Source organism: Ictidomys tridecemlineatus, chromosome 11 (assembly GCF_052094955.1).
Source record: "Ictidomys tridecemlineatus isolate mIctTri1 chromosome 11, mIctTri1.hap1, whole genome shotgun sequence".
NCBI lineage: Eukaryota > Metazoa > Chordata > Mammalia > Rodentia > Sciuridae > Ictidomys > Ictidomys tridecemlineatus.
Window position 1 is genome coordinate 37763437 of NC_135487.1, and position 21597 is coordinate 37785033.

The following is a 21597-nucleotide window of genomic DNA, read 5'->3' on the forward strand; positions in this document are numbered from 1 at the left end:
GTCCCACTGCCCTCATGGAGTGACATCCTTGGACCCCAATATGGTGACAGTTACATTAAAATCCACTGCCCCCACCTTCCCCAATTGATCTCTTTAGTAAAGATGGGATCTGGCTAGGTTGCCCAGGTTGTCCTCTAACTTGTGATCCTCCTGCCTCAGTGTTCCAAGAAGCTGGAATTACAGGCATGCACCACTAAGCCTGGTTCTGTTGTCTTTTATTATTATTATTTTTAAAATAATATGTTTAATTAACCAATCAATTAATTAATTAATTTAATGTGGTGCAGAGGATCGAACCCGGTGCCTCACACTCTACCACTGAGCCACAACTCCAGCTCTCTGTTGCCTTCCCCCCCACCCCTGGGTACCAGGGATTGAACTCAAGAACATACACTTGACCACTGAGCCACATCCCTAGCCCTATTTTTATTTTATTTACAGACAGCATCTCATTGAGTTGCTTAGCACCTTGCTTTTGCTGATGCTGGCTTTCAACTTGCGATCCTCCTGCCTTAGCCTCCTGAGCCGCTGGGATTATAGGCGTGCACCACCACACCTGGCCCTCTGTTGCCCTATGAACAGATCTTTATCTTTTGCTTGATTTTATAATATCATGCATTGATGTATTTGAAAAACATGAGTTAAGCTATGCATTTCTTCTGAATGTTGACATACTTCATTATATGCTATCCAAAAAAAAAAAAAAATCACATTTGTTAATATCACCACTAATGTCACCAGAAAAGTATTTTAGCTGTCCATCTATGGTGAAGGATATAATTTTATGCTTGACAACTCATTTTGTTACTAGCAACAAATATCCATCAGTTCTTTTACTTGAAAGTGACCAATTCACTTTGTTCATTTTGGAGAAAATGTTTGCCAAATATCCAGGATACATAAGCACAGTTTGTCAGTTATATTTTCAAGTAAATATGATTTCAGCTGGGGGAGAAAAAATAAACTAGTTCAGCTCAGGCAAGCCATAAGTGCTTTTCTTTGAGACAACCAGTGTACATTAGTGTGTAGCATAAGTGTTTATATTTTCTATTATGTCACAAATTATTAAGAGTTAAAATTTAGGGCTGGGGATGTGGCTCAAGTGGTAGTGCGCTCGCCTGGCATGCGTGAGGCCTGGGTTCGATCCTCAGCACCACATACAAAACAAAGATGTTGTGTCCGCCAAAAAAACCCTAAAAAAATAAATATTAAAAAGAGTTAAAATTTAATAAAGACATTGATTTTTAAAAGGCCCTTTCTTTCTTTCTTTCTTTTTTTTTAAGGCCCTTTCTTTTCTAATTTCAAGTCCAAGGCAATGAAGAATATGATACCAATATAGTTTTGTGTCATGGCCTTGACTCATGCTAAGGTGCAAGCAGTTTTACAAACCATTACTTTGGAGACACTAATACATATTACCCAGCATGGTAGTGCATAGCTATAAACCCAGCTACCTGCAAGGCTGAGGCAGGAGGATTCCAGATTTAAGGCCACCTGGGAAACATAGTGAGACCCTGTCTTGAGTAAAATAAAAAGGGCTAAAGATGGAGCTCAGTGGTCAAGTGCTTGCCTAGCAATGTGCAAGGGCCTGGGTTCAATTAAAAAAAAAAAAAAAAGTAAACAGAATAAAAACTGTGGAGAAGCCTTATTATAATAATGAGAATAATTTTTATTTTTATAGATCCCCTGAAAAGGTCTAGGAAATCTCAAGTCCATATCCAACACTTTGAGAATCATTAATTATGGCAATATGGCCACTGATGGATAAGAATAAAAGAATGAAATTTCACTCTCATTATCCATTTACTTACCCTATGCAAATCAGTCCCTGCAGTAGCTCTCTTTGTAGACACATTATGAAACTGAATACTCTAGGTTATAGGGAAGACATAAAGTACCAGAGGTTTTGTTTTGTTTGGGGTTTAAAGGTACTGGAATATACAGTTTCCCCCTCCCCCATCAGACTTAAATGAGGCAGAAAGGAAACATCCCAGACAAAAGGTGTACCTTGGGTATGTGAAAAACCATTTTCCCAGTGGAAAAGAGAAGATATACCGTTTTCACTTAAGCTTTGGCATGAACAAAGTAATATTTTAATACTAATTCTTGGAGTGATTTGTAAGAGAAAAAAATCATTCACTTATATTTTGGTAAAGAATGTATACTGTGGTTAAATTTACAGGTATTTGATAGCTTCATGCCTCGGGGCTGCATCTTAGACATGCATTAAATAAGGAGAAACAACTGTCACTGAACAATTCAATTTGCAATATATAGTCATTTGATTTTCTAGACAACAAAAGATAAGCATTTCTTTCAACTAATCAACATTATGCTCATAAGTCAATATGAATAAGAAGTCATACTTGACATATGATTATAATCTAATTGCTAATTTAGAGAATATAGCAATTCTGATCATTTAAAACTTGAATATTCTATGTACAAAAGGTAGTGAGTGCAGTTTTATTCAGATGTTTCTGCTAAATTTTATGCAGCATATTTCATTTTTTATAGCACCCAAACTCTTTGAAGATATTCTTTTTCAGGATACTCTATATTTTAAAATGCAAATATATTCAATAATAGAAATAAGTAACATCAACTTTAAGGGTAACAATTATAGGGCTATCACTTGAGAAGACTTTATTCTTGCTGTGACATGTACTTTACCTTGTATCACGTTTAATACTTCATTAGATGATCGCTTTCCCATAATAATCAGGAAAAGTGGAAATTGATCTGTTTTTTGAGTCCGAATGGTTTGTGCAACAACACTGCCAAAGTGTCTGTTACACATTGTCAGAAACCTTAAATGAGACAAAATCCAAAGTCAGTTTCATTTCAGAGTTTAATAAATTCACTAGTACTTCTAACAAAACCCTTATTATTAGTTCTGTAAAAATTAGCTTACCTTTTATCAATATATAAAATCTTGCTATACTTTCAACTAAATCTTAGTGATTATCATATAGAAAAGCAGGAAGTACACCCTAAAAGCTGTCTGGGGCTGATAGCATAGGATTCTCAGTCTAAAATATTACAATCTGTACTACCTAAAAACTATGAGGAAAAGAATCTATCAAATGAATTTCAAGAGGACACTTTCTTAAATAGAACAAATAATATAGCATGGTATCAAGACAGACTGACTAGCAAGATTCTAAGAAACACAATTTAGCAACATTTTCACAAGTCTTTAGAATCAAGAATTGCACTTCAAGAATTGCGTATTCTCTAGTATATTAGAAGATCTTCTAGTTTTGTACTTAGTATAGGATAAAAATAATAATTCTAAGCTTTTGGCCAAAAAAGCTCAGAGATATTAGCATACCGAAGTCTAGCATTAGTATTCTTAACACGATCTGGAATAAATGAAAAAACTGATAAAGCTTTTCTCTTCTATTAGAGGACTGTTTGAAATTAGCATTTCTTTCAAGAGAAAAGGGTAGCTTATGATATGTTTTCAGATCTGATGGTAAAAAGTAAATGTCATAATAATAATGAATTATGAAAGACCAAATGCAAATATAGAATGCTTTAATAAGATCCAATTTAATAAAGTCTGTAAAAATAATGGACTTTTAATAACACAGGTCACAAAAGGCAAAACAGTGGAAATTCTGGGGACTAGCCACTGGTACTGGCTTATTAATTCTTAATTATGTTCATGAAAGGCAACTTAAATCGTGTGTTTTCTTATGCCTTATGATAATATTTTAGGTAACAACTCCTCTGAAATGTATGTTCTAGCTGATGAGCAAAGTCCTGTCGTCACATGCATTAGAAGGTAAATCTATTTGAAAAGACAAACGACATTAAAATGTCATGTGCTCAGATTCATTTGATATCCAAATTCAAAACAGAATCAAACCTCTTAATTTTTAAAGCCAATATATTTTCTGTCTATAGAAATTCATCTCCAAAAACTAGGCTGAATCCTCCATAAAACCTGTGCTGTGACTACAGAAAGTAGATCTTCTTAAGACTACTAGAACTGTTGGCAAGAGTGTCAAGACAAGTTAGCACTACTGTAATAAGTTCATTGAAAGGCAGGTTCATATACACATTTGGAGCAGCAATAACAAGACCTCACGGCAATTTGAAATGACAAGGCCTTAAGAAATCCATTGTCAACCATGAAATATCAGTGCCCCCATGAAAATTCAAATCTTCACATTCCACAACTATTATGGGATAAAAGGTGCTCAAGCAGCCTAAGCCTCCATACCAAATTTCACACCCATATAGCTTTAACTCATCAATGGGGATGTGTAGATCAGGAGGCTAGCAAGTTAGGATCTCATTTTCCTTTCTGCCTCTTACTAAAATATTTGAAGTCAGCCTTGACCCTGATCTGACCATTGGCAACCTCTAAAATTAAAGATGTCAAAAACAGTTGGAATGCCGTTTACTACAAAAGGGAGAAAATAAGTCCTTGTTGCTTTCACACCAATGGAGTAAGTGAATATCACACAGTAGATACCCATCACAGCACTAGTCTCCAAGCGATATCAAATATTACCCAAACAGGATACCCCCAAAAAAGGAAAGAAAAAAGAAAGCAAATGAGCAGAAAGGAGAGGGAGGGAGAAAAAAGCAGACGGCTTAGTGGTTTTGAGAATTCCATTTCAAGACAACTTTGCTTACAAACTGTGACTTCACAAACTTCCTTTTTGTGAAAATGAGCAAGCAAATTCAAGAGAGGTATAGTCTTCAAAGATATATAGATATTCAATTAACTTAAAAAAATCATTTTTTTTGAACCCAAGATTGGCAAGTCATCCTAACGTTTTGAAAGGAGTTGAGAAATATACAGGGATCATGTACTCAGCTGATACCAGAGAGTAGCCTTAAATTAACACTTTGTTCAAATAATAATAAAAAAAACCTTAAATTTTAATCAATCTAGTTAATCTTCCTAAAATTTGAATCATATTTGAGATTTGTGATCAATTGAGAGGTTGTAGGGTCAATGGAATGTATTAAATTACAAAGTTCCTACTTTGAAATTATATAATTAGTAAGAACTTCACACACAGATGTCCATTCTTTCTCATGGCTGGGAGCTCTGCTTCTTCTTCCCAAGAAGAGCATAAAGTCACCACAGCAGCACATTAATAACAGTAAAAAATTCAGTTCAAAACAGAAGAAAAACAGGGGAAAAATAACTCATTTTAAGAGAAAAAGTACAGTTTTTCTATTTATGGTATTTTCTTCCCTTTGACCAGATAAAAGTATGCCCATGTACCTAGTGGTAGGGCCAAAGCTGTCAACACAACTGTAACTGACTTTGCATTCAGTAGAGTCATATATCATGAAGGGATAGTGGTATCTATAGTCATTGGATTCCAGCAATCTCAAATGCAAACAGGTAATCAATGACAACTAATCCATAACAAGGAGAAATGGCTCTTTCAATTACAGGATTTAGCTGGGCATGATGGTGCACACCTGTAATTCCAGCCACTTGGGAGGCTGAGGCAGGAGGATTCCAAGTTTGTGGCCAATCTGGGCAACTAAGTGATTGCCTGTCTCAAAATACAATTAGTAATAATGATGATGATGATGACGCCGATAGTGTTGGGGATGTAATATCAGTGGCAGAATAATAATAATAATAATAATAATAATAATAATAATAATAATAATAATAATAATAATAATAATAATAGTATTATTAGTAGTAGTAGTTCTGGGGATGTAGCTCAGTGGCAGAGTAGTTTTCTAGCACATATAAGGCCTGGATTTAATTCTGAGTACTGCTATAAAAAAAAGAGTAAAATAATCTACCCATCACAGACATATTTGAGGAAGGGAATAAGAAGCTGCCACATTAAGTCCCTGAAACTGAAAGTCAGAATAGATGCTGTCAATAAAGGAATAAAATGAGTTGGGAATGTGGCTAAACAGTAGTGCTCCTGCCTAACATGCATAAAACCCTGGGTTCAGTCCCTAGTTCCTCTCTTTCTGTCTCTTTCAACATACAACCAAGGGGTAACATGAACAAGGGAAATAAGAAAAAAGGAAATGAAAAAATGAATGAAAGAAAATGGCTAATCACAAATCAGGTACACTTTTATATTCACTAGTTCTTGCCATTAGAAAACCAAGAATAGGACGATAAGATACATGATTTTTACTTAAAATTCAGAGAAAAATAAACAGAATATTTGAAGGCCAGAATATATTAATATTAGTAAAATTTTCTGTCTCTGAAGCATAGATTCTTTTTTTTCTACCTTGCTAATGGAAACAAGGATTACCAATAAATCAGATATGGGAAAAAGTAATCTTTTAATTCAAAACAGGATATGGTTTAGTTTCTTTCAGTCAAAGTCATAATTATACTTTAACAAAGCTATACTTCCTAGCAAACAGATATATTATGTGAAATTTAGGGAGAGGAAGTTGAAATTTTATAAACACTTATTATCTATTTATTATATACTAGGTATTGTATAAACATTTGATTTTAAAATGGAGGGCATAAGAATGCCACTACTCTATTGATGGGTTCCTGATTATTACACTTTGATGTGATTTCCATAAGTTTAAAGCGACTCATATAAAATGGGAATAACACTGTCTTTAAAACACCTATAATCTTGTAAGAATGAAGTAAGGGCAAGATTCCAAAAACAGTTATACCTATGTGCAGAATATGGTAGGCCTTAAAACTGATAGCCATTTTATTATTGTTACATGCAAAATTAACAATTTTGTCATTACTTTCACAATTAAAATGAAATCCTCAGGTTTACACTAAGGGATTTTTGCACAGTAAATTATAAGAAAATACAATTATAGATGCTTCAGCTGTGCAATACAACAAAACTTTAGTTAAATGTGAATATAAAACAAAAATCACAGGCTGGGGATATAGCTCAGTTGGTAGAGTGTTTGCCTTGCATGCCCAAGGCCCTGGGTTCAATCCCCAACACCACAATAAAACAACAACAAAAAAGGCTTTTTAGCCTCTCTCTCCTATAGAGAGATGGCCTTTATTTGTTATCTCTGTCAAATAAACTCTTGTTTGTATCTCAACAACAAAAACACCAAAATCACTTTTATTTTTTATATATTTATATTTTAAAAAGTTAACTTAAAACCAACAATATCAAAATAACTGTTTATTCTTGAACAACATCTTTCTGATAATGTGTGAACCATTTCTCCCAAATGAGAGGTTACTGGGCAGAAAAAATTCATGTATAAATTCAAAAAACTTCAGATTTTGGAGCATTCCAGATTTTAAAATTTTGGAATAGGGATGTATATATTTCCAAATCCAAACAATGCTAACGGACTTCCCCCATACTGTCCAACAGTTTGAATAATATTTTAATAGTCTTTTGTATGCACTTCCTTAACTGCAGCTGCTTGCCTACTTCTTAAAAAAAGCCATCTTGGTTTAAGAAGCTTCTTCCCTTTCAAACAGACCAGTTTTTTGCCACAGCAGTCTCACTATTTACATGTATTCATTTTTTTTTTGGATTGAGTATTGAACCCAGGATGCTCAATCACTAAGCCACATCCCCAGTCCTTTTTTTATATATTACTCAGAGACAGGGTTTCGCTGAGTTGCTAAGTGCCTTGCTAAGCTGCTGAGGCTGGTTTTGAACTCGAAATCCTCCTGCCTCAGCCTCCAGAGCCACTGTGATTACAGGCATGCACCACACACCCAGCAACACGTATTCATTTATGTTTGTTCAGTTACATTTATACAGATTGACAAAATAAAACAAAACAAAAAACCAGAATGTAAAATAAAGGAGCTTAGAGATCACCTAGCTAATACACAATTCTCTTTACCTCCTTTTTTTGCTTTACTAGGAAAAATTCACAAGTCTGAATGCCCCTCAAATTCCACTGTCAGTTTCTTTCTGGAAACTGAACATTCCCATTGAGAATGGTCTTCAGCATGGCTGGTATATGCCCCTTTGTTTTTTGATTTTTGGTTTAAACTGAATTAATGAAAACAGGATATATATGTATATATATTTAAAATGGGAGAAACTAACCATAAAGGCATTGATCCTCAACTTCTAGTACCCTAGGAATCACCTAGGGAGTTTATTTGAAAGGCAAATTCCTCAGCTCCATCCCCCAGGGGTCAGGTCCAGGAAAGTGCCTTTTTAATAGATTTTGATGTAAGTGGTTAATGGCCACACTTTTTTAGAAACACTTTTCATGACAGAAGATTATTTTCCTTGTAAAGATTAGAAGTTGTTTCTGAGGCATTTCCTTTTTTTTTTTTTTTTTAAAGTTGGACACAATAACTTTATTTTATTTATTTTTATGTGGTTCTGAGGATTGAACCTGGGCCTTGCTCTACTGCTGAGCCACAACCCCAGCCCCCTGAAGGCATTTCTTAAAGAAGTCATCCCCAAAACATTTCAGGTGATAGAGCTTCAGTGGACCTTAACATTTTTAAAGTGATCACCTCAGAAGACTAATTTGAAAATCCAAAAACCTGTTGGCACTCAAAAAGCTTCAGATTTTGGAGCATTCTGGATTTTAGAATTTTGGATTAGGGATGTAAATATCTCCCCATCCAAAAACCTCTGACAAGTGAAATACTTCTGGCCCTAAGCTTTTCAAATAAGGGTTATTTGACTTATAATAAGTACATAAATATTATTTTAAGTACATGAAAACTTCCCCAAATAAGGGTATGCTTTATTTTCCTTATATCTAGACCCTAGAATTGTAGTTGAGAAGGATAATAGAGAACAGTTATTCACTCTCTTATCAGATGCAGAAATTCTTTGTCTAGCAATGTAAATAGAAGATCCATTTTCCAGGGAGAGCAAATATATATTAAATTTAATGCCTAACATTTCTTCTGTGTTTTGACTCTTACCAATCAATAAATGTTTATGAAAGCCTACTAAATGTGAGTTGAGCTATGGTTTGTATCCTAAGGGGACTAAGAATATTTTGGCTTTGGTAAATCAAGGTCCCCAAATAGTAAACTCAAGCTAGTATATGACTAGGGCCTACATGTAGTGGTTTAGATTTCTGGAGAAAACACAGAAGAGAATTAGAACTTAGAAGTCAGGGAGAAATTTATATAGCAAGGCAGTGCTCCTAGACAGGAAACCACTCTCACCTCTACATTTCCCAGTAGTTAACATACATGTGTTGCATAACTGGGCCAGTTTATGCTTCAGTAACCTTTATTCCCACTATGACAATGTTGACCATGAGACTTTCCTTTTCCTCTTCCAAATACTACTGAAATCAGTTTAATTAAGAAGTTCAATAGACTAAGTGACATAGAAGAATGGAGGGAAGAAGAGAGGATAGGAAAAGAAAAGATAGTGCAATGAATCTGACATAATTTTTCTATGTACATATATGAAAACACTAGTGAATCCCACAACAGGATAGATACATCCACAAGAATGAGGTCCTAATTAGAATAAGATATATTCCATTTTGTATAATTATAACAAAACAGATTCTATTGTCATGTATAACTACAAAGAACCGATAAAAAAGTAACAAAACAAAATAAAACAAGGAGAGAGACACACACACATTAAAAAAAAAAAAAAAAAAAGGACAAGTTGGGCCTTGGGTTCATACCCACCACCACTACTGCCACTGGCATGAATCTTTATGATCTCCAAAGCTTTCACTGTGCTTCTCTCCCCACAAGTTCATTTGGCCTCTCATATGAACCAAGAAGGTGTTGGCCCACAAGTTCTAAACTTCCCTCTGACTTTTAGGAAACTGCAGTTTTTATATAATTTCATTCTGTCACTACCCATTGACTCAGGAAGGTGGAAAATATCCAAATGTTAACATAATTGAGCAAGTAGGAATTATTGCAAGAACCATAGTCTTGTGGAAAGAACAAAGACTTTGGAGTCAAATGAACCTGACTCACTAGTTGTGCCTTTGGATAATTTAATCTTCCTGAACTTCAGCTTTCTTATGTATAAATGAAGATAATAGATAACGATATGTAATTTTGGAATTGGTCTGCGAATTCATAAATACTACTTCTTTTTCCTCCCTTTTATGTGCTTCAGAGTCATATCTGGTTTCTCCTCTCCACAGAATAAATATAAGGTAAAATGTTTCTTAAAATAAGCTTACTGGTCTATAGCTTCTAGAGTATGTATCAGCATTATCATAAAATGATATTCTGATCTAAGGTAGAACATATAACATGTTATCATGTTCTATTATTTTTTTACAGCTGCCAAATTTGTAGACTTCATGATTTTAGTATGTAAAACATTTTCAGCATCATTTGGTTGGCTGGTTTCTCTTAGAACCCTGACATTTATAAATAATTTCCTTAAGTATTTGAAAAGACCTATCGTTCTAATAGGCTAAAAATAGTAGTAGGAGAGCCTTAGTTGAAATGTCATACATAGGAGGAAAGTCTTTAAAATAAAAGACCAATAGCACACAATATTACACTTTAGTTACTCATCAAAGCTCCATGCAAGATTTGATAAAGGCTCACTTGAGACAGCTGATGTTTGATAGCATTGAATGGACATGTTAACTGTATAGGCTTTTCCTCTAAGCTGTGTATCAGTTTTAAGTTAGATCTTCAAAAAGGAATAAAGACCATATCACCTAAGCTCCCCAAAGTATTACCATTACTGAAAAAAATAGACTTAATTCAAAGCTCTCTGCTTTTATAGGGGATTAATACAAAAAACTTCTTCTGTATAACATAATTGTCTATTACATTTCTTAATGTCACTCAAATAGAAAATCACACAACAAAATTCAGCCTTTAATTCAGTGTCAGGAAATCTTAAAATGAACCTGTTAAACTTCTATTAACAGATGATAAAAAGTATAAAGGACAAACTGTAAACTCTAGGGCACATAAGAGAAATATAATGAGTGTATATCAAATGAACAGATGAATGAGTATATGCTTATATGCTTATGACATCTTTTTTTTTTCTCTAACTGCAAGAATTTCAGAGCTGAATTTGGTGTTTAGGTCCAAAATATAAGTCAATTATTACCACTGTTAATTGGTTTTCATTTGTTTTTATTTTTCTGATTTATATTTATTTACTCTTGAATAGTGATTACATCCATTTTTAAAAGTAGGAAAAATGTTAATGCTAAATACACACCCCTAATCCGGGGACAAATATGTAAATATCTTGATTTTCAAATAGTACCTACCAATAAATTTACCCTTAGTCCCTAAAACATTGAGAAAAGTTGTCTAGAAAAATTGTTTATGAATACTTAGAACATAGTAGTGATGAATAGGAGGTAGCATGGGGTCACTAAAAACACACCAAAATTGTCATGGCACACTTATAATACCAGCAACTGGGGAGGCTGAGGCAGAAGATTTGTGAGTTTGAGCCCAGCCTGGGCAAGTTTCAAAATAAAAAATGAAAAGTGGGGCTGGGGTTATAGCTCAGTGGTAGAGCACTTGCCTAGCATGCATGAAGCACTGAGTTAAATTCTCAGCACTGCATATAAATAAAAAAATAAAGGTCCATTTACAACTAAAAAAATATTTTAAAATTAAATAAATAAAAAGGGTTGGGGATGTAGCTCAGTGGTAGAGTGCCTCTGGATCAATCACCAGTACCTCAAAAAATAAAAACAAACAAACAAACAAACAAAAAAGGAAGAACATACCATGCTTGCCTAACACAAGATTATTACACTGTGAACTCCTGAATGTTCAATAAACTTTGACAATCTGGACTTTGGAGAGGCATGTGAAGAGGTGTTTCAAAAGATCCTTCAGGATAACATTCAGAAACACAAGCTAAATTAAATAAGTTCATCTGTTACCAGGATATTCAATCTATAGAGTGCTACCAAACTGAGTGTTGTCTCAAATAGTTAACTATTTGGCTTTGTCCTGTCAACATTTTCATATGTGAGATAAGGAAATCAAATATATATGTATAAGTAAATGCCCTGAACACTTACTCTTTTTAATCAATTATACCATTTAATTATAATAAAAACTCTAAGGAATGTGGTTTTATTTCCATTTTATAACACGTAAAGTTTATCCCAGAGATTTTATTCGACTCATTCAAGGTCATTACAGTGTCCTAGTGGCATAGCTAGGATTTGAATCTTGGTCTGGGTAAATTGAAAGTTCATTCATATTCTTAAACCATTATGCTATCCTTCATTCTTACAATATCCAACAAATAATATTGAGCCTTGTAATAAGAAAGAAAAGTGAACACACAACTTTTGCTCTTATGAAGCTTATATTTTAGTGGAAGAATTAGAAAATTAATTTAAAAATATGTAAAACTGATGTCTTATGGAAAGCTCAAGGAGGGTGCTATGAACAAGAATGATGGTGGGAAAGCCACCTTTAGAAAGGTTCATCAGACTTTTCTCAAGAGGGGACAGTTACACTGAGACCTAAAGGACAAATGACATCATTTGTCCTTCTGATGACTTCTGTTTCTTAAAAAACTAGTGAGGGCAGCTTTGAAAGGGAGTAGAGAGGTGTGTGATGTTTTTGATAAACATGTGGTATCATCTAGAGATCTCACCCAGGAAGAAAGACTTAACTAGAGAATCCTAGTAGGCTTACCTAGCATTACTGTATGCTCACTAGTTAGTATGATTTTCTCCAGAAGTGTTTAACCACAAAGGCAAAGGGAAGGCAAATAAGTGGGTCCAACAAAGTGAATATATTGAATGGAGTTTAAAATATCACCAGGAATTGATAATGACGAATCTCAAAATCTACATAGGACAAAGAGGGAAATAAAAATTACAGACAGAAAGGTTGGGTAGAGTGAGAGAAAGTGGTAGAGTAACAGACTGAAGACTACACGAAGATTTAAAAAACAAGTACTTATTATATTTGAATGAGTGGGACTACTAGGAAGAAGTGGTCAGAATCAGATGTTTTACATAAAAATATATGCGGTGGTATAGTTTCCATTGGTAACCACAGAAAAATTTTCTGGAGTTAGACAGATCTAGGAACTAAGAGGATTATCAAAGAGTAGAAACAAGAAGTTAAGGTGAGTGATAAATTTGTGAAAGTTAATAGAATTTGTATCCCCCCCAAAGATCTTTTCAATTAATTGCATTAGTAGCAAATTGCAGATATACGGTTTATTATCAATTCAAGTTTGAAAAACAAGTAGGGGGTTTCAGTTGACTTCTGGAGTTTGACAGAAACCAATAATTAAATTCCAGAATAGTTTGTACATAGTACCAAACAAACCTCTGGAACACTATGTTCAATCCTTGCACCTTTACAGGAGACTATTATATAAATAACAGTGAAAAGAATTAATTGTATTTGGTAAGAAAATGCAGGGAAAATGAGCCAAGGAGAGCTATAGGGAAATTGACAGTGGAATGTAATATTAGGAGATAAGTTAGACTTATTTCAGATAAATACAAAACTAGAACCAAAACCAAGAAAGTTGTGGAAGGCCTCTATAGAAGAAGCACTATAGCAAAGAACTGTCCAGCTTTTAGACCAGCTCCTCAAACACTGTTCTCTCTAATATTTAGGCAGAGATTGGAGCAATATCTGTCAAGCATATTATGGAGAAAAAGGTCCACATGGCTGCAAATTGTGCTGCTAAGGATGTGTTTAATTCCCAATAAGATGCAGTAACTCTCATCTTACACTTCTCTTATATGCTTAACAGAACTTTGCTCATAGTAACTCATATATATATATATATATATATATATATATATATATATATATGCAGCCTAGTTTGGATTCTTTAAATTTTTTCTATGACTACAGACTGAGTTAGCCAATAGTAAACTAATAGATGGCTTTTAAAAAAGTTCTATAGTTTATGCTTCGTTTGTGAACAATACAAAACTATCACTCTTTTCTATTACTTAATGCTATCAAGTTCAGAATCATAAAAAATATGCTTGTGGGCTGGGGATGTGGCTCAAGTGGTAGTGCACTTGCCTGGCATGTGCGGGGCGCTGGGTTCGATCCTCAGCACCACATAAAAAAATAAAATAAAGGTGTTGTGTCCACGGAAAACTAAAAAATAAATATTAAAAAATTCTCTCTCTCTCCTTAAAAAAAATATGCTTGAGAAAAGGACACCAAATCTATTCCATAATGAGTTATCTAAACTTAGAGGAAGCAGGATTCCATTTTATTCCCCAATTCCAGTCTAATAGAAACTTATCCACTTTTTGGTGGTAATATTTGGCAGAACAGATCATTAAGACTGTTGACATAAAACCTTGAGTGTCTATGCAGACTGATAGGCAGATACTGGACAAAATGTCAAAGGATCCAGTTTCCACATTGATTTTCTTTCTTTCTCTTTCTTTTTCTGTGTTACTGGAGATTGAAGCCAGAGGCGCTACATCCCTAGCCCTTTATATTTTTTGAGACTGTGTCTCACCAAGTTGTTGAGGGTTTTCCTTAAGCTGCTGGGACTGGCCTTGAACTTGTAATCCTCGTGACTCAGCCTCCTGAGTTGCTGGGATTACAGGTATGTGCCACCACATCTTGTTCCACAAGTAATTTTAAAATTACAGAACAAATCTGTTTATTTTATAATTTTATTATAATATTAATTTTTCTGCTTTACTACTAGTATTTATGGAAGAGGAAAAATGTACTACTAATTTAAATGGCATAGGTGTTATGATTAGTTAAAAATTCTTCAGAAGCACCCATGAATATAAAAATTATTAATAATGACACAGCAGTTAAAAAAACAAATTTTGGAGACCTTTTCAATTTCATACAATAAGAAAAGCAAAAGACCTGATGGAACACATATGTTTTAAGATATTTCAGTTTATAAATATCTTATTCTGGGAATTTGTTTCATTTGCTTTACATTTTGAAACCTATATAAATAGTGGATCAACTACCTCTCACAACCATATTGTTTTTTTAATTGAATGTATATATTCTAAAGTACAAGATGATTAGGTATTGAGATTGACAATTTGTACATAACTTTACAATTACACCACATGGAGTTAGAGAACAGAAAAGGATGTGGCAATAGATCATAAAGGTCCTAAGGCTTGGTGTCACACTCAGATTTCAGGCAATGTGACATGGTGAAAATTTTTTGAAATGCTGTGATTCTTATAATCATGATACCTAGAATATTCGAAGCACACAATGCTTAGCAGAAATACAAACTAGATAATAATATAGTGCATGAGAAAAATAGGATTTGAAAAAAATTTATAATGTTCTTTGAACTGGCTTGTCAATAGTATCACCTTTGTATTATTTTTTCTAAACAACAGTTTTCATATATACTATTTATTGACAACTGTATCTGAGTTAAATGCATATTTCCTAAATAGCATTAGGTAGATGAATATGGAGAAAAATATCCCCACCCAAATGCTTTGAACCAGATTCAATGCACTTACTATCAGGCAGTTATACATGTAGAAGTAGGTAGAAATGTGGGAAATGTCCAGATCAGAGGGGAGGAGGGAAGCTTGTAAACTGGTAATTTTAAATTATCTTGAAGGACATTTTAAAAGGATTATCTATTTTAAAGAGAGAAGAATGTAATATAAACAGTTTAGCCATCATCTACATAGAGATTGGTTTGTTCTCAATCTTAAGAGGCCATCACCTTTTATCCATTCCCCCTTTCCCTTCCTTTCAGTACTATTAGGAAACTATTCACAAGTGTACTACTGGACAATGCTGAGCAGTAATTATGACTTGCTGACAAAGAGATATGAACAATTACTGAGCCCATTTTGAAACCCTACACTAATAAAGTCATTAGATGCTGCCCTTGCCATGATCCTTCTAAAAGCTTCTGAAGTTACAAGAACACACGGCATTGTTTGCAGGGACAATTGCTGCTGGCAGAACGCAAACCTTGAGTTAAACCATGCTGCAAATTGATCTTGACATTCTGTTAAGACCGCCACTAAAAATCAAAAGCAGAGGAGAAAAGGAGAAAATGAGTGGGTAGGATGTAATCATGGAACAGGAGGGGTTCCTCCTCACCTTCTCTCCTCCCTCTTCACAAAACAAACCAGAGAGAAAATGACAAACTCTCCTGGTGTTTTGGAACCTTTATTTTAAAGCATTAATTAAGCCCTTGACCTGGGATGTTTAGGATGGCAATACACTTCCTTTAAAAGTACTGGAAGGAAAATGTTGCACAAAAGGAATAAAGAAGTTGGAGAAAATTATATGGACATCTGGCAAGAAGGCTTTCTGGAAGTCTTAGTACCCTGACCACAACATGTTCATCTGTTTTATCTGCTCTCCTCTGTAGAATACATATTTGCTCTTAGGGTAGCAGCTGGAAATTAGCACTCCTAGTGTCTCCCATGTAGACCCCACACCTGGGCTATATTTGCTGGATCAAATGGAAGTGTGGGGTTAGGCTAACATGGTCAGCTAGGCTTTAGCCAGGCATGAACCACTGAGTGGTCAGGAATTATGGGTAAGCCACTGTGAATATGGCTAATTACTAAGACGGAAGTACAGATGAAGATGACCTAGTGATAATACATGCTTTAAGTTAATTAACTCTTGCCAAAGATTATGTGGAAAATTATTACTTGAACATTAAGGCTAACAAGTACCTGTTAGCACAGTAGAGGAAGTTTGCAGTAACCTTAAATACAGCAACCAAGGGCATTAAGTTCAAAAGCTAAAAGCCACAAGCAATAGAATTATCTTGTGAACATTGGTATTAATGATGAATTTTTTATATATATATATAGCATGCAACCTGTGTAACCTGGGCACTATCAGAGTTCTTAGAGAACTCTTAACAGTTACTCTGAATACTGCAAAGCCTGATTTAACCATTTTGTAGCACATACAACATTTTTACCTCAGGAATTTGCACTTAAGCAACTAACACACTGGTACTCATAGCTGGCTGATTACCCAGATGCCACTATCCTAGTCAAAGTCAGTGTTTAATTTTAGGTCTTCTGGAATTAGATCATTTATACAAGCACCTATATTTGCCTTGTGGGCTCTTCTAGTCAGAACAAGAGATAACCACTAATGCACTTATTACAGGTCAATGCTGTGATCTACTCTACCCTTCCTTGATAAAGTAACTTAGCCAAGAACCCACTCATCATGGAAGGCAATGTTTCAATGCATGTGATATGTGTCCAAATATTTTTAATAGGTGAAAGCAACTTAACACTTACTATGCTGGTAGTTACACAGTATTATTTATAGTTAATGTTGATGGTGCCCAAATGGAATGTGCCTGATTACTTGGCATATCTTACCAAATAACCAGGCAAGCATGCTGATTCTATGAACATGTTTATTTTAATCACTGCCATCACCACTTCAGAAGATTCAGTACCATCTGACAATGGCTCAACTTGGGATTACTTTTGGGATAGCACAGAGACTTGGCAAAGTCTGTGCAGGAAACTCTGGAACCCTTAAATGAACTCAAGTAGGTTGGAATTCAATCCCTTTTTCAGATGGTCTCGAGGTATGATGGCCCTAGGTACAGGGCATGATATTTTAGGACCCCTTTAGGGCCTGCAGAAGACAAAGTATTCAGCCTGGACATTTTAAGTTCATTATGCAAGGAAACAAAGGCTGTAGTTTTATTAGTCCTATTAGTAGTTACAGAGGAAGATGACACAGTTAGAGGACCAATGCTCTTGCCATTAACCAAGCTTAATTTCCATTGCTTTCACAATAAGCTTGATATAGATTATTTATTACCAATTTGGTACTTAATTTTTAAAAACCATTATTATTTTTCTTAGTTGTAGATGGACATAATACCTTTATTTTGTTTAGGTATTTTTTTTGTGTGTGTGTGGTACTGAGGATCTAACCCAATGCCTCACATGTGCTAGGTAAGTGCTCTACCACTGAGCCACAGCCCAGTCCCAGTATTTAATTTTTAAAAGGCATTATGTAATGTATAAGATTATAGATATACCACCCTTAGGGAGCTGACAACCTTGTAGGCAGATAACTAATAACTGTACACTGTAATGAGTGCTATTAAAACAAGCTACTATGGGAATATTATGGGAACACATAGAAAGTGCATTTTGAACCCAGACTGAAGTGGAAGATGAGGAAAGCCAAGGCTTCTAGGAAGTGATATTTGTCCTGAATTTTAAGAAATTATCCTTTCACAGCTAAGTACTAATTCACTAAGAGTACATTGTACTCAAAATATTTTTATTGTTTTAGTTAAACCATGATGGTTTTCTACATATTATGCATCCAAAATATATTTGATCTCTGTTCCACCAACTGCTTGTAAGCATATGCCAATAGTGGGATGGATCAATAACAAAACTTTTTTGGATCTGTCCCTCCCAGTTGATTGGCTTAATCCTCAATCTGGTTCAGACCATACAGGATTACATTAGTTGCCAGTTCCCTTCCATCTTTCTTTCCTCAACAATTATCTCAAGCACTGACCCTTCATTCCAGATACTTAATTATGATGCTTTAAATAATACTAATACTCTTTGTAAAGAATAAAAAAGCCACAACCTAATAGACTAGGAATGCTACTAATACAAAAATTTTTGAATAGAAAAAGTAAAATTCTATTCACATTTTTATGTGTGTCATCTCTTTAAAGTCCTTCTCTGACTCCCTTATGCGTAACAATTTCCTATGGGGTTTACTCCTGAAGCACCTTTCACATACATTATATATTATCTCTTTTGTGTGACTTTTAAAATTATTTTTTAAATATTGAGTCATGGTTTTCTGAGGCTAGCCTTAAACTTGCAACCCTGCTTCAACCTCCTGAATTGCTAGGATTACAGGTGTGTGCTACTGTGCCTAGTGCTACTTTTGTTTGCCTTGATTACTAGACTATCAGTGCTTTGAGAGTTAGGATTGTCTTGCTCAACTTTTCATCCTCAGTTAGCACTATTCCTGGTTTATACTAAATATTTAGTAAATATTTACTCAATGAATAAATGTGAAGAAATATAAAAACTTTCTTAAAATATTTTTTAGTCATGTCTAGGAGTGATTTTGCAAGGTCCCCTTGCTTACTATTACCTGTTTCTATCTCTTTCATTTATAGGTATATCCTTCTATCAGGTTCATTAGTAAAATGAACAGTTAAGAAATTATACCCTCTAGCACCTCTTAATACAACCTAGGGTTTTCATCCTATGACTTTAAGAAAGAATGGCCCTGAAATCCATCGACACAGCTGTCATCAAAACCATGAAATTTTTAAAGAAATTCCATTTAAATATGCAACACTGAAATTATAAGCAGCATTCTTAGATGGAATTGGATGTATATATTTATTTGATAAATTCTGAGTTTCTTTCTCCTAGAATTTAATTTATAATAGCAAGTGATATTAATATCCTGGTAACTTCACCAAGCATTCACATGAGTTCAATATCCTTCATTTATCTTCTACACACCAGAGATTCACAGTAAATTGTGCTTGGAGGATTAATGTTTCTGTAGCCTTAATTAGAATATACCTTAAGCAAAAATATTTAATCAGCAAGATCCTTCCCATCTTGGACATCAGTGTCTAGAGGTATAACATCAGGTGGTAGTCCTAGAAACCACTAGGGAAGCATACAAGTTAAATAGCTTACAGATCCAGGTCCCTCTACATTTATATGATTTGTCAGAACTAGGATAGCCAAGATGGGTCAAGAAAAACTATCTGCCATAAATTTATTCAAAAACTATTATTACATCAGTTATAGAGAAAACAGTTAAAAAGCCAGGGCTACAATCTTATTTTTTTTAATTTATTTTTTATTTGTATTTGGACACAATACCTTTATTTTATTTATTTATTTTTATGTGGTGCTGAGGATTGAACCTGGTACCTCACATGTGCTAGGCAAGCGCTCTACCACTGAGCCACAACCCCAGCCTCTATAATCTTGTTTTTGATGCCTAGACTTCTGTATTTCCTCATTTCAGTACTTTCCTCATTTCTGTACTTCTGTATTTCCTCATTTCAGCTCTCTAGTTATGAAAATGATGGCACATCATTTTTTGATATGTAGTAATTTTTGATATGTAGCCCAATGACACACAAATATTAACACAAGCAGTCTTCTGTAAAATGAGAATGAAAGTTTGAGGTTAGTTAAAGTTAAAAGAATCAAATAAATGATGCAATAGATTTTCATGATAAATACCTTTGGATAAATGTGGTTTATAAAATTCCAAGAAAGATCATACAGCAAGAAACCCAATTAGATAATTTTATTCAGATGAATTTATGACACCTGATAAGAAAATTGTGGCTAAGCTAAACCATTCATTTTTGGCAATAAATCAGCCTAATTCTGTTAGTTTCATGTATCAAAGGAGACCCACTTTTACTCTCTTTTTGGGAATATGACACTCTAATAAACGCTAATCTTGTGTTTAAAAATGTTTTCTATTTCTTAACAGTGATAATGATGGAACTGTACATCAAAAAGAGTTATATGTTTTGTTACTTTAATATAGAAAATGGAACACAGCTTAAAATAGCTCTCGATTTTTAATGTGAACAGAAGTGAACTTTGAATAAGTATGGCAATTATCTTAAAATTCTAGGAATTATTCTGTTCTCTTCTACATTACTCTGTGTTTCCTATAAACGTTTATTAAGTTGAATTCCTAGATGTTTCTATTTTCAGTCTATAATATCACTTCCTTTTATTTTCATGACAGTTAATGAAATATCCCATTTTTTAAAATGAAGACAGAAATATCATACTTCATAGTCAGTCCTGCAATTCGTTGAGAAATGGCTCTAAAGCCTTAAACAAGGCCTTTATTTAGTGTTTTTAAAGAAGTGTCATAAGGAGTTAATAGGACACAGCTGTACTGGCTCTTTCTAATAAGCAGCTTCTGTCGCTTTGGTCACCACAGGTGTCTCTGTAACCTGCAAACTCTTATTACTAGTGTATCAAAGTTGTGCTACTTAACAGACTTCTTTAGTAAAACATAACAAAGCAATTACATGGCTGTTGATTGCCAGTCATAAAAAAAAACCCTCAAACACTGTTTTTCAAAAGAAACTACACTGCAATTTTTTGTCATTGTAAAATAAAAGGAACTAAGGAATTAAATGGAGGATAGAACAAAATAACAGCAGGTAGCCCACTGAACTTAGCCACTACAGATGGTTTAGAAATAGTGTTTCCTTCTTCATCAAGTTGTGGATAAAAGGAAAGGAGGAGATTCCTTACTGCCAGTGAATGGCAAAAGATTTAGCCACGTCTCCAGTCTATGTATTTTGCCTCATGAAAGACCTTCGATGCTGCATTTTTATCTGTTTTTGGCACTGCTTTTCATCACCTTTAACTGAGTGTGAATAATAACCTGATTTAATTTAAACAAATACAGGTGCTAGAGGTTCTTTATTTATGTATAACAGGGAATATTTCCAAGGCAGAACGAAGTCATCCTAGGAAATTTCCTAGCCATTTGCTTAAAGAAATTAAGTATTAGATGAAGAAATTGCTTCAACATTTTTTTGGGGGGCTCACAGTTAAGGGAAGAATTTTCTTTCTTTTCAGATTCAGATAACATAAAGCAAAGTCTGAATGATAATAAAAAATTCAGTGAGACATAAAATAATAAAAATATAAATCGGATGATTTCTAATTGATCTATAA

At 34.2% G+C, this 21597-nt stretch overlaps 1 protein-coding gene across 5 annotated transcripts in view; it reads right to left on the minus strand.

Moving 5' to 3' along the window:
• The window catches only part of Faf1 (Fas associated factor 1), a 384137-nt gene that overhangs the window by 74757 nt on the left and 287783 nt on the right, over window positions 1-21597 (minus strand). For all 5 annotated transcript variants that reach the window (XM_078026234.1, XM_078026231.1, XM_078026233.1 and 2 more), the window contains one exon: window positions 2674-2810. In XM_078026234.1, coding sequence (XP_077882360.1) covers window positions 2674-2810 — 137 coding nt within the window. The remainder of the gene's footprint in view (window positions 1-2673; window positions 2811-21597) is intronic.